The sequence below is a fragment of the Caenorhabditis briggsae genome (genome assembly GCF_000004555.2).
Source record: "Caenorhabditis briggsae complete genome, chrV, whole genome shotgun sequence".
NCBI lineage: Eukaryota > Metazoa > Nematoda > Chromadorea > Rhabditida > Rhabditidae > Caenorhabditis > Caenorhabditis briggsae.
Genome location: NC_013488.2, coordinates 12,568,727 through 12,582,728, shown reverse-complemented (window position 1 = coordinate 12,582,728; position 14,002 = coordinate 12,568,727). Strand labels below are relative to the sequence as shown.

The 14,002-nt window shown below is 38.7% G+C and overlaps 1 protein-coding gene across 1 annotated transcript in view; it reads left to right on the top strand.

Moving 5' to 3' along the window:
* Positions 1-489: 489 nt before the first annotated feature.
* Cbr-lipl-6 overlaps positions 490-14,002 on the top strand; it is a gene marked incomplete at both ends in the record, with an annotated part of 30,149 nt that continues 16,636 nt past the window's right edge. The window contains 30 exon segments of the mRNA XM_045237858.1: positions 490-1,023; positions 1,086-1,344; positions 1,397-1,609; positions 1,654-1,799; positions 1,843-1,998; positions 2,049-2,189; positions 2,240-2,382; positions 2,429-2,568; positions 3,047-3,072; positions 3,878-3,969; positions 4,460-4,490; positions 4,716-4,853; positions 4,937-4,984; positions 6,233-6,312; positions 6,393-6,427; positions 6,850-6,863; positions 7,154-7,155; positions 7,541-7,736; positions 8,084-8,347; positions 8,521-8,616; positions 8,734-8,976; positions 9,046-9,066; positions 9,151-9,215; positions 9,269-9,428; positions 9,477-9,633; positions 9,683-9,795; positions 9,963-10,065; positions 10,114-10,211; positions 10,222-13,442; positions 13,489-13,778. Of these exon segments, the coding sequence (XP_045096649.1) occupies positions 490-1,023; positions 1,086-1,344; positions 1,397-1,609; positions 1,654-1,799; positions 1,843-1,998; positions 2,049-2,189; positions 2,240-2,382; positions 2,429-2,568; positions 3,047-3,072; positions 3,878-3,969; positions 4,460-4,490; positions 4,716-4,853; positions 4,937-4,984; positions 6,233-6,312; positions 6,393-6,427; positions 6,850-6,863; positions 7,154-7,155; positions 7,541-7,736; positions 8,084-8,347; positions 8,521-8,616; positions 8,734-8,976; positions 9,046-9,066; positions 9,151-9,215; positions 9,269-9,428; positions 9,477-9,633; positions 9,683-9,795; positions 9,963-10,065; positions 10,114-10,211; positions 10,222-13,442; positions 13,489-13,778 (7,225 nt within the window).

Here is a 14,002-nt window from a genome sequence, read left to right as displayed (position 1 = left end):
CATAACCGTCCATTCCTATAATGACCCAGTTTGAATGGACAGACAAATCGCTGCGTTTCTTCAATCGGTGTACCTATCTTACCTCTTCCCGATTTGTTGTTTTAGTTTCCATGAAACGAGTGTTACGAACACTTCCGCGAAATCTCCTAATTCTCATTTTGTGATTCCGCACGTCATGTTTATAGCAGTTAGCCATATTCAATTGATATAGGGTGTCAAATACCGTAAACACTCTATTAGAGCCACTCAAACTGTCAACTTGGAACCCATATATCTCGTTATCTATAAAATATATCAAAAAGTGATTAACTGACAAAATATTTCTTATAATACAGGAATTGTTTTGTCAGTTAAAAAAGCGTTGATATCTTTCATAGGAACCGAGATATATGAGCTCATAGTGGCCGGTTTGGGTGGCTAGAATGTTCACGATAACCTTTCTCCGCTCTTTATTTCGAATTTTGTAATATACAAATACATTTTTTCCAGATGAAACTAATAATACTCATTTTGCTCCTCATACTTTATTCATTATGCGATGAAATTACGACTTCAACTTCTGAAGAGGACACTGACATGACTGCAACTCCATCCACAACAACTCCTCTTCTATCTACTGCTCAGAACCCAGGACTTCCGAAAACTTCGATTCTCCCAATTGCACTCAAAAGTCCTGTTCCCACATTCTCCTTCTCATCATTATCTACGAATGACTGGCTATCGTCTATGCCAACCGTTCAGACATTACTTCCCCCTCCGATAGCTCCCACCACTATGGAAGTTCCGGATAAGGAGACATTCGGATTCAATTCACTGACTCCCTTATGGACCATTCCTACCAAAACTCCAGTCATATCTCCTATCAATGATTCTCCTATAAAACCAATGCAAGATGTGTTCCCACCATTCCCAACTATGCCAACTCTCCCGACTCTTGCTCCATTCACATTTCCGACTCTTCCACCACCGACAACTATGAAACCTTTGAACATTACAATCGACCCGGAAGCTATTATGGATGTGGTAATTTTGGAAAAAAAAAACCTAAAAAACATGCATCCGTTTCTAATAATGATCATATTCAGCCAGAGATAATCGCTCATTGGGGATATCCGGTCGAAACGCACAAAGTCGTCACAGCCGATGGCTACATCCTCACTTTGCATCGCATTCCGCATGGAAAAAGTAAGCATATTGCCGTTACGAATAGTTCATTTCCGAATACCAAAAAACTTCTTGAGATGAGACCTCGAAATCCGCATCCAAAATGCCTAAACCGGTCGTCTTTTTGCAACACGGACTTCTTTGTACGTCTTCGATTTGGCTACTCAATCTGCCGAGACAGTCAGCCGGTTAGTTTGCAGAATTAAAATTCGTAGTAAGATTAGTTTTTTAGGATACATTTTCGCCGATCAGGGTTATGATGTTTGGCTGGGTAACATGAGAGGAAACACTTATTCGAAGCAGCATGTTAGAATGACATCATCTGACAGGAGATTCTGGAAATTTAGCTGGGAAGAGATGGCGAGATATGATTTACCTGCTATGATCAATTATGTTCTTAAAAATACTAGACAGTCAAATTTGTATTACGTCGGTCATTCACAAGGTTTGTGAGTTTTTAAAATGGATCTGCAATTTCTGATAATTTAGGAGCTCTCACAATGTTCGCAAAAATGAGTGAAGACCCAGAAATGTCAACGAAGGTCAGGAAGTTCTTCGCACTGGCTCCTGTGGCAAGAATGTCTCATGTGAAGGGGCTATTCCATGATTTGGGGCAAATTTATGAGCAATACAATGTGAGACCAAATAATTGTTCTGATTGAGAATTTATCGTTTCAGTTGGTGTACCAAGTTTTCGGAGATGGAGAGTTCTTGACAAATAATATCTTCACCAAGCTCCTTACGGATATTTTCTGCGACCAAGCTGTGAACAATCCCCTTTGTGAGAACTTCATTTTTGCTGTCTCTGGCCCAAACAGTAACCAATTCAATAATGTATGTCTGATTAAAAATTTTTTTAAAAGATTTAATACTCCAAATTTCAGTCAAGAATTGGGATTTATCTTGCACATAATCCAGCTGGAACTTCCTCCAGAAATATGCTTCATTTTGCACAAATGGTAAAGACTAAGAGGATGTCTCGTTTTGATTTTGGGAAAGATCTGAACTCAAAAATTTATGGGGCTGTACGTTCAAATTAAAATCAGAGCATGTTTAAAAATTGTCTGTGTTTCAGCCTCTACCTCCAGAGTATGACATTCGAAGAATCAATAGTTCTATTTATTTATTCTACTCTGATTTCGACTGGTTGGCAAATCCGAAGGACGTTGAGGGATTCTTGATTCCAATGTTGCCAACTAGATCTTTGAAGAAAGCCACGTAAGTTTTCGGAGCTTGAAGTCTGAAAAATCAATTTTTTTTTCAGCAAACTTCGAGATTTCAATCACAACGATTTTCTATGGGGAATGAGAGCCAGGAAGGAGATTTACGAGAAGATTATAAACACTATAAAATTGGATCAGAGGAGAGTGAAACTTCAGAATAGTATGGATAGGTTTTTCGAAAGTGAGTTGTAAGACAGATCAACTTTTTTTTAATGTGATGATTCATTTTCAGATCAGAACAGGAACACAACCGTGGTTAAAGATGATGAAATGATGAAGAGGTTACGAAATGAAACCATGGATCTCGATTGATCTTCTTCGCTTGTACACTATAGATGTTAGATCTCTTTTAGACATTTTTCATGTATTTATTGTATACCAATTAAAAACTGATCGGGTTTAATGTTATCATGAATAAATAACTCAAAACATTAGTTGTTTGTCTTTACGTTCCAATCTCTCTCTCTTCTGCGCCTCACCGGGCAACAGAACCGAGAGAGAGAGCCGCTTTTTTTCACTTGAGCTTTTCTTTCGGCGACTAATAAATGATCCCCGCAGACAAGAGAGCCAAGCGCAAAGTATCCATCCGATCGAGAAGAAAGATATACACTTCACACACTCTCCACCGGGAGCCACAAACCCATAGACTTAAGACGAAGAAGAAGTGAATGAAGACGATGAAGAAGTTTTTTGTGTTTTTTATGATTTTTTTATTCGCTCTTGATTTTTTTCATTCTTTGTTAGGTCTGAAAATTTGAAAAATCTGTCTTTTGAGATTTGAAAAAAACTTCTAAAGTATAAAATTGCGAAGGGGTCCGATTTCAAAAAACAGCAATTAATTTGAAACAACGCTAGAATAATTTGTAAAAAAATGAGACTGCTAAAACTAATTTTTAAGTTTCAGATCTGCTAGCCTAGAATTATTGTACAGTCCTTGCGCTCTTTCTGTATTCTTATCTGTTTAGACCAAACTTCTTGACTCTAAGATTTCTATCAGCTCATCGAATCTACTTTTATCAGTGTACTGTAAAACCCGCAATTAGAAGGGCCTACACACTGTCAATTTTGAGCTCAATTATCTCAACTCCTATGAAAGATATCAAAAATGTGTCAACCGACAAAATAGTTCTGATATGATGAGAAACATTTTATCAGTTGACAACTTTTTCATATTTTTGACAGGAATCGAGAAAAATTAGCTCATAGTAGAAAGTTAAGAGTGCCTGTCTATTACGGTATTCAAAACGTATAGTTTCGTTTTAATATTACTCAATCAAAATGTCCCGTCCGACAAGGTTGTTTTGCTACAGCTCTGCCCGGAATCAGTGTTCCTTTTCTTCAAAAAAGTCAACGTCACTCTCCGGTGCACATCTGCATTCATAATAATCTTCTTCTTCTCATCCGCGCCACCACTCCGAAGGGGAAACTTCATCTTTCCTCTCTCTTTCTCTTTTTCCATCACCTCAGCAATAAGAGAGCCGAAGACGCAGACGGAATATCGGCAATGGCCATTTTACACTGTATTTCGGTCAAAGAGCACAACAATCCGAGAGATCTCAGAGAGAAATGAAACTGAACCGCGGCTGTTAAGATGAGAAGAAGAAGAGAGTTGGCGGGCTCCTGCCACCGAGAGGGAGTAGAAGAAGAGGAAGAGCATCCGTTGGCAGCCATCTTCTTCTTTTCCCTTCATCCTCTGACGTTTTGTTAGGTATAATGACGTGTCCTGTGACGTGTCTTTATCATTGTTGCAGTTGATAATCCTACTTTTAGTCATCTTCCAGGTTAAACCTTTCTACTGCCGTGATTCTTGATTCATATCTCTAGTTTGACATCCTCATGTTTTTGGCAACTGCTAGATTAATCCGATTCATCCTCCTCAAGACGCTACATATCTTCCTTTTTTCTCTTATATCTTATAGTTAGAATTGTCACAACAAATAACTATAACAAATATCCATGTGAAATGTACTCATATTTCCTAAAAATAATCGAATCTTTCTTTTTTCCTTTCTCCACTACTTTTTTTTCATATAGACTCTTTCATTTTTCACCTATGTAGTGTTATTTCTGAGATTAGGCGTTCATCTTTTTTCTTTTTGCTCCGCTTTCTCTCTGAGCATAATACTGGAGAGCAATAAAACCACCAGAGAGTTTAATTAGAAACCACAATTCTCTCTATGCTCTTTTCTCTGTTTTCCCTGCCCATGTTTTACGTTTTATTCGATCTTTTTCAACATGACTTCTCGTCTCTTCTCTCCGCCTAATTGTTCTACTTTTATTCCAAAAACTCACCTTCTTTCCGTTTTGTCGAAATATATTTGTCCGGAGAAAAAAAAAATAGAAACCTCAATAAATCTCAAACATCCCCATAATTTTCCGTTCGTTCTGTCATGCTCCTCTTTTTTCTTCTTTTTTTTGGCTTTTCCCTTGTGGTACCACCTTCATTTCGTTTCTTTTTTGACAGATGCCAAACCAGTAAAAAGCGAACTGAGTGAAGAAGAACGAAACGACTATTATCACTTTGACGATCGACGACGATGGCCGACAAGGAGGAGCAGGGAGGAGGAGAACAGGATGATGTCTCTTTTCTCCGAACGGTTAGTGAAACTCATTTTTTGGGTTGAATTTTCGAAAATTGCATTTATGTACATGAGTCGAAGTCAAAATCAAAGTTTAAGCCGCTCTATTGTCGAATTAAACAAACTGGGACCTGAAAATTTTCGCGGGCAACGCTCGTGTCGATTTACGAGGCATCGCTCCGAAAACGGATACTGTAAATAACAAATTAATTTCTGTGAATTTTTGGGATTTTCTGAACAAAATTTAGATTTCTTGGTATGAAAATGATCGCTAGCATCTCCAGAATCTGTTTTCATCGAAAAACCGTATTTAATTGCGAAAGTAGCTCGAACGAGGCGAATGTCTGAAATATTACGTTTTTGCCGCGCTTTTTCGTAGATCAAAAAGATGCGATGGTTTTCAAATTAGGTCCCAGTTTTTTTAATTCGACAATAAAAGAAACTACGGTGACCACTCCCATAGAATGAACCCCTAACTTTTGATTTTGTGTTAATTTTCCTCGCTTTCTGAAAGAGATATTAAAAAATGGTCAACTGACAAAACACTCATCTTAATATCAGAAATATTTTACCAGTTAACCACTTTTTGATATATTTTAGAGGAAATAAGGTGTATGGGCTCAAAGTTGAAGGTTAGGGTGACACTCTTTTAAAGTGGTATCTAGGATGACTGATTTTCCACAACTAGATCATAAAGGCAGATTCTTTTGAAAATTTATTAATACAATTGGATTCCTTGTTTTCAATCGTTGACATCCTCACATCTGATAAATCCTGGAGTAAAAAAAGTTTCCCTATCTGTACAGATATGTGTTAAAATAATGGTTTTTTGGAATTCTAGTCCGGAATTCTAGTCCATATTTTTTTTTGGCGCTAAAACTTGCATTAGTTTCGAAAATCTTACCCATTCTTGATGAATAATGTAGAATTTTGATCTAATCATAACCAGACCACCGTCGTTAAAAACCCGTATAAAAGTGCCCACACACTGTCAAGTTTGAACTAATTTTTCTCTATGCAAAATATATGAAAATGTGTCAATTGATAAAATGTTTGTGATATTATGATAAAAAATTTACCAGTTTACCATCTTTTATATCTTTGACAGGAACAGAGAAAAATTGGCTCAAAGATGAAAGTTTGGTGAACCTTCTATTACAGGTTTTACAATAGTAGGAATCTCGAGAATACAATTTTAGGCATACTGTAGATTTTTGTACTCTATCTGTTTCCTTCAATCTCACAAATCCACTTTTCTGAAGTCAGTCGTCTTCAGTTCGAAGCGAGTTTTATGAAATATTGCTCTCTTTTTCTCTCGAAATTCGTTGCAACAAAAAAATAGTGTCGCTTTGCATAAACGACTAAAAGGACCCTCCGTAGAGTGTAAGTGCGCAATTGGCAAATCTCGTAAAAAGAGCGACAAAAGAGAAAGATGCTGTTTTATTGTAACACAGAGAGAATGTGCTCTTCTCTATGTTTTGGAAAGAAGCTCTTCTCACTTTTTAATTCCATTTTTTTGGTTCCGCCGAGTAATGCATTAGCTTCGGAATGAGATCTTAAATTTTATGCTTTATTCAAAGAGCGTGAGAATTAGGCTCTAAAGATAAAAAGAAAGAGGTCATTCAGATACAGAATAAGAAATCTACTCCAAATGATTTTTATCCCCAGTGGTGAGAATTAAATATTCCCGGAGAAAAAAAAAGAAGAACAACCCGATGCTCTCTCTCCGATTTAGCACATTTAATCAACACATTTTTTTAGCTTGTCGTCGTATTTTGAGAATATTAGAGCAATAGAGAAAAAGAGCAAAACGGGAGGAAAAAGATATTCAAAGCTGTTTTTTCTTTTTTTTTACTAGTAGTACCTTTGCTCCTGGCAACCAGTTTTTTGTCCCTTAGTTTCGCGGCAATTTCATGTCACTTTCATAAAAACGAAACAAAATGGAATGAAAAAAGAAACACATCCGTATTTTATGTAAGCATTTGCATCCCAACAGCTCATCTCGAATTTCGAAGAAGAGGGACCCACATTTTTTCATTTGTACAAAGTAGACGCTCACGAATTCTAGGGGAAACACTTTTTTGGTTTTTTATGACCAAGAAGAAGACGATCTTCTTGAGGAAGTGAGGAAGAAAAAAAAAGTAGGAAAAAATAATTGAAATTTGTGCATATATGAGTGGTGTCCAGGGGTGGCGCTACTCTCACATCCTCGTTTCTTGCGTTTTTCCCTTCTCTGCCACACATCTTTTCTTAAATGTATGAAAAGAGAAAAACTTGTTAAGAGTGCGCGATATGGAGAAACATAGAGAGCTGACACTTCTTGCTCAGTAGACGTCGTGTTTCATTTCGTTTTCGCTCTCCCACCCCTACTTCTTGATTTGTTTCGTCCCCCCTTTTTCTAGAATTAACATCTCTAAAAGGTACGCTTGCACTCTATTAGTCCCTTCCAAAATCCCTACAAAGCTGAAAAGACCCCTAGAGGCCAGCAACCAGCCTCTCTCTCTCTCTCCATATACCACTTTGTCTCTTGATCAATCAAAATTTTTTGGAAAAAATTCTGAAGAAGGCGAGAAGCAAAAAGTACGCGGTTAACTCGAAAAAAAGCGAGGCCTCTTCTTTCGAATCCTATTCAGTTCCTTTCCGTCTCCTCTCTTCTTCCCCTTTGGCCTCGTTTTGTGCATTCATCTCCCGTCCGCCTTCCAACTTTTTGTCCTCTACTACGCACATACAACCCATAAACGTATTTCTGGGGACACCCACGGAGGAATTAGCCTTCTTTCCGGAAAAAAAGTACTCGAAAGTTTTTAGGTTAACCTTATACACGAGTTTTTATTTCCTAGATCTCGAGAAACGTCCTCGTCCTCTTCTTTTTTCTTTTAGGCCTGAGTATTATGAGAATCGATCCAAGTTTCCCACTCTCTAGACATTTCCAGATTCCCAGGAAAATCTTATTTCCCGTATCAACATGTACTATTCGTTTCTTTTTTTTCATAGCTCAAATCCTAGTTTTTTCCCGTAAAATCTGTAATAGAAGGCCCCTGACGTTTAGCTTTGAGCTAATTTTCTCAAACTTGACAGTGTTCTATTGGGCCCATATTTAAGTTTCCCACCCTCTAGACATTGTCAGATTTCCAGACATCTCATTACCCGCATCAACGTGTACTATTAGTTTTTTTAATAACATTGAGCTCTATTTTCAGTAGTTCGAACTTTTATAGGATTTACTCGAAATACGTCATCCTCTACGATAATACATCGCTCTACTACATAGATATCGCTGAAATTGTTTCCAGCATGTTCAAAGTACCTTTGTTCAAATTTTCAGCTAATTCCCGAAGAACCTTTCAAAAAAGTTCCTTTGTTAGACCCTTATTCCCAGTTGTTTCAGAACTGAATCAGTTTTATTTGTTGCTTCCGATTCCAAGAATCATTGAATCATTCGGCAGAGCGTTTTTGATTGATAAACGAAAAATTTGAAATCGGACAGGTATATGCCGACAGGAATTTGTGCAAATCGTACTTGCAAGAGAGCATATTGAACATAGGAGTCTCAGGATGATAGTGATCTCTCTTTAGAAAACAAACAAGGCTCCTGCTTTTGCCGATTTGATCTCGCCTCTAGGCTCTCCTTTTCTTTCCATTTACACCCGGTGTCTAGCTTATCACTTCTTAATCCCCATATTTATTATGTTGCACATCATCACAAATAAGTGCTAGTTTCCATATATTCCAGATATCTCTTCCTATTTTTTTTTTGCTCCCCAGAGAGAATATGTTATGTCGCACATATGGCATTCTGCCGTCCCGGTCCCGCCTATTGTTTTTTCGTCGTCTTTTTCCTTCTCGCCGACTATTCTTTATTTTTTGTGCTGATGGTGACTCTTCAGTTTTCAGACAAAGAGACTCCTCTCTTCACATTAGAAGTCTGCTCTAGGCAGCAAAACCATAGAACCCGCCAAAAAACCGCACACAAACGCAAAAACACAAGATACACAACTCAGTATATTCATGTTCAGTGATATGATTAGTTACGGATATTAGTGGAAATGGATTTTGACTTCACGGATATATCGGATGAGGATCACAATTATGTAACGAAGGTTTGTACATATATTAGGTCTGAAAAATAATGGTCAAAACAAAAAATGGCGAAAGTACATCCCAACTGAATCTAATAATTTCAGGGAGACATCGTCTGCCTCTCCTGTGTTGCCTCACACAACAGAGATGGAGTTCTCGGGTCAGAAAGGTAAAAAACAATATACAGTAACTATAAATATAAGGGTAACTATAAAATTGCAGAGTTTGTTTGTGCACAGAAGGTTTCGGTAACCGGATGTGTACACTGGAAAACGTATCGGACAAGGACATCCCACCAGACATTGCCATGTGCATGCTCTATATCGATAACGCACTATCAATGAGAGCATTACAGGAAATGATGTCAGCAGACAGTGATCATGTGAGTTTTTGTTTTGGTGAGATTAATGTTCAACCAGAAAACTTATAGAAATCTGCTTCTGGTGCTGGAGGTCACAAGACTCTTTTGTACGGACACGCGGTACAATTGAAACATGTGCAGAGTGAAATGTATCTTGCCTGCCTTTCGTCCTGCTCTTCAAACGATAAACTAGCATTTGATGTAGGAGTACAAGAAACGAATGAAGGTATGTTCGTTCCAAATTAATCTCTTTAAAAAGTCTGAAATTGTTCCAGGAGAAGCGTGTTGGTGGACCATTCATCCAGCCTCCAAACAAAGATCAGAAGGAGAAAAAGTGCGCGTCGGTGATGACGTCATTTTGGTTTCAGTGGCCACCGAAAGATATTTAGTAAGTGTTTGACTAAATGAATTGGAATTAAAAAATACATTTAGCATCTGAAAAAACGAATAACAGAAAAAGAACAGGCAAGCTGAAAATGTTGTAAAGTGATTTTGTAAAGTAGTGATGGATATATGAATTTTCTTCAAACTTATAAAAACTTTCAAACTTTTTAGCACATGGCATATAGCAAAGGCTACATGGTAATTGCATCTTTCCATCAAACACTATGGAATATCCAGTCTGTCAGTTCAGGAAGCATGAGAACCAGAAATATGGGTGAGTATTTTGAAGCTTGAATTCTATAAAAACTGAATTTCTTTCCAGGATTTCTCTTCGGAAATGATGTTCTGAGGTTGTTCCACGGTAACGATGAATGCTTAACAATCCCAGAAAACTGGAGCGAGCATCCACAACACAAGTCAGTTCTTTAAGTCTTCCAAAAAATCTGAAAATTATTTCAGCATGGTAATCTACGAAGGAGGTGCCGCGGTGACACAAGCCAGATCACTTTGGAGAGTAGAATTAGTTCGAATGAAATGGCATGGAGCACTGGTTGGATGGGAACAAGTATTCCGAATCAAACACATCACATCCGGAAGGTATCTAGGAGTTTTGGACAACGCGGTGCAACTTTACCACAAAGAAAAAGCAGATTTCGAACTGACAGCCTTTGTTATGTGCCAAAATAAAGATCCTAAGAAGCAGATGCTCGATGAGAAAGAGGAAGAAGGAATGGGAAACGCCACGATACGATATGGAGAGACCAACGCCTTCATTCAACATGTGAAAACTCAACTGTGGCTTTCTTATCAAACATCTGAAGTGACGAAAAAAGGATTAGGAAAAGTTGAAGAGAAGAAAGCAGTAGCACTGAAAGATGGTCACATGGACGACTGCTACACTTTTTTCATGGCTCTAGAAGAAGAATCAAAATCCGCCAGAGTCATCAGAAAGTGTTCATCGGTTCTCAACAAATTCTTGAAAGGAATCGATGCATTACAACTGGAAGGAAATCAATCAACCGATTGGACAAGAGTAGATCTCAACGAAGTACTGAAATTGATGGAAGATCTGATTGAATACTTTGCTCAACCGAATGAAGAACAAGACTTTGAAGAGAAACAGAATCATCTTCGAGCACTGCGAAGTCGTCAAGACCTTTTCCAGGAAGAAGGAGTTCTCAACATGATCCTTGACACTATCGATAAGTTTTCTCAAATGGAAGCTCTTCCTGATTTTGCTGGACTGATTGGAGAAGAAACTCACATCAAATGGGAACAGATCTCTACCTATTTGTATCTTTTGGTGGCTGCAATGATCAAAGGAAACCATTACAATTGTGCTCAGTTTGCTTCAGCCCAAAGACTTGATTGGCTCTTCGGAAGATTGAGTAATCCACAATCAGCTGAAGGAATTCTCGATGTACTGTATTGTGTGTTGACTGAATCTCCAGAAGCATTGAATATGATCAACGAAGGGCACATTCGATCTGTCATTTCGCTGTTAGAAAAAGTGGGAAGAGATCCAAAAGTTCTGGATGTGTTATCGTCTCTCTGTGAAGGAAACGGAATGGCTGTCAGAAGTTCACAAAACCTTATCACTCAATATCTGTTACCCGGAAAAGATCTTTTATTACAAACATCAATGAGAGATCATGTATCCAGTATGATGCCCAACGTGATGCTCGGAGTTGTCGATGGATCCGCTCTATTCCGAAAATGGTATTTCGAAGCAGAAGTGGAACACATCGAAACCATGACCAAACAGACTCCATATCTTCGAATCGGATGGGCAAACAGTGTTGGATTCAAGCCGTTCCCTGGATCTGGAGACAAATGGGGATGCAATGGAGTTGGAGATGACTTCTATTCTTACGGTTTTGATGGAAAATCAATGTTTTTCGGAGGAAAATCAAGAATAGTTGGACACAAACTTTTGGAGAAAGGTGACGTCATCGGATGCTCCATCGACTTGACGATTCCTGAAATCAGATTCAGTGTCAACGGATCCTACATGAGTGGATCTTTCAAAAAGTTCAACACCGACGGATATTTCTTCCCTGTTATGTCCCTCTCTGCCAAAGTCTCTTGTCGTTTTATCTTGGGAGGGAATCAAGGAAGATTGAGATATGGACCACCTACTGGATTTTCGGCAGTTGTGGAAGCAGTCAACGGAGAATTAGGTATCACTGATTGCCTATCATTCGGTGATTTGGGAAAGAACATTTTCTGTGGTCCACAGACAATTTTCAACAATTTGGAACCATTCATTCCAACTCCCATCGACGTTTCAACCACCCAACTCACACACCATGCAATGGAAATGCATCAGAAATATGCTGAAAATCTTCACGAGCTATGGGCAATGAGGAAGATTGAACTTGGATGGTCATATGGAGAAACAAGATCAGAAACATCTAGAAAACATCCGTGTCTCACGAGATTCGAGCTGCTCCCGGAAACTGAAAAGAAGTACAACATAATGTTGGCATTGACAACAATGAAAACAATTGAAGCCCTTGGATACCACCTCATTACTGACGATCCACCATGCAGACTGAGAGCCGTGCGATTAGCCCAAAACTTCCAACAATCGAATGGCTATAAACCCGGACCACTGGATACTCATGAGATCCAACTTCCAGTCGAACTTCAGCCACTCACAGAAGCCCTTGCTCGAAACACTCACAACATTTGGGCGAAGGAAAAGATCAAAAGAGGATGGACGTTTGGGCTGAGTGAACACGTGGATGCCACACAGAAGAGATCACCTCATCTGGTCCCGTATGAGCAGGTTGACGAGAGAATCAAACAGGCCAATCGAGAATCCGCTGCTGAAAATATTAGAGCTCTCCAACTATTCGGTATTTTCTTGGAACCACCAGCACACGAACATGATGAAATTGCCGAGAAGGAGTTGAGAGCACGAAAAGATAATACCAGAACTTATCGTGCCGAAGCCACGTATGCAGTTAATGGAGGAAAATGGTACTTTGAATTTGAAATTCTGACTGCTGGTTACATGAAAATCGGATGGATGGATATCGGATCAACACCAGAAATCCAACTGGGAGCTGATGATAGAAGTTATGCTTTTGATGGTTACCTTGGCAGAAAATGGCATCAAGGAGCAGAAACATATGGAAAGGAATGGAAGATCGGAGATGTCGTTGGATGTTTCCTCGATCTGAATGACCGTACCATCAGTTTCTCTCTTAATGGAGAACTTCTTCTTGACCCATCTGGATCTGAAATGGCATTTGATAATGTTGTATGTGGAGATGGACTAGTTCCAGCAATGACACTTGGAAGTGGACAGAGAGGAAGACTTAACTTTGGACAACAATCCAATTCTCTAAAATTCTTCACAACTTGCGGTCTACAAGAAGGATACGAACCCTTCTGTGTCAACATGTACAGAACTATGCCAATGTGGTTTGCCAAGCAACTTCCAAGATTCGAAGATATTTCCACTCTCAAGTCAGGATCTATATTAGAAGTTACTAGAATTCCAGCAACTGGAAATAGTCCACCATGCCTGAAGATATTGCAAAAAGTAACGATATCGGAAGGAGGTCCATCCGAGAAAGCAAAGATGGAGTACATCAGATTGTCATTACCGGTCAAGTGTAATGACACTTTTGTGAAGAACAAGTGAGTTTTTTTCTCAAAAAATGTATTCTCTAAATGACTTTTTCAGAGACAAAGAAGCGATTCGGCGTCAGCTTCAAGACTACAAGCCTCGTTCCCAATCAGTTGTCAGTCAGATTCGTGCTCCAGGAATTCCCAAAGAATTCGACGATAATAAAGAGAAGAAGGGATTCTTGAGAAGTATGCTTGGATCGAAAGACTCTCATGAATCAGATGACGATCGGAATAGATCTAGAACAACATCAAAGCAACCAAGTATCGAAGGAGATGAACCACCAGCAGTCAGGTATGTCATTTCCTATTTTCGTTTGTTGTTCTCTTTTATTTTTTCGACTAGAAGTGAGTTTCGAGTGGTTTTCCTTTTATAATTTAACTAATACACAATATTGACTTCTAATGTGAACAACTCTTCCTCTTTTTCCTCCTTGAACAGCTTCCTCCGAGAGGCTTCTACGCTGGTATGAACGTGATAGTATCCTTGCGTTCTACTCCTTCCTTGTATTGTTTTTAGTTTCGAACCCCCTTCCCTTGAATTTGATCTCCAGTATATTATAATTATCCAT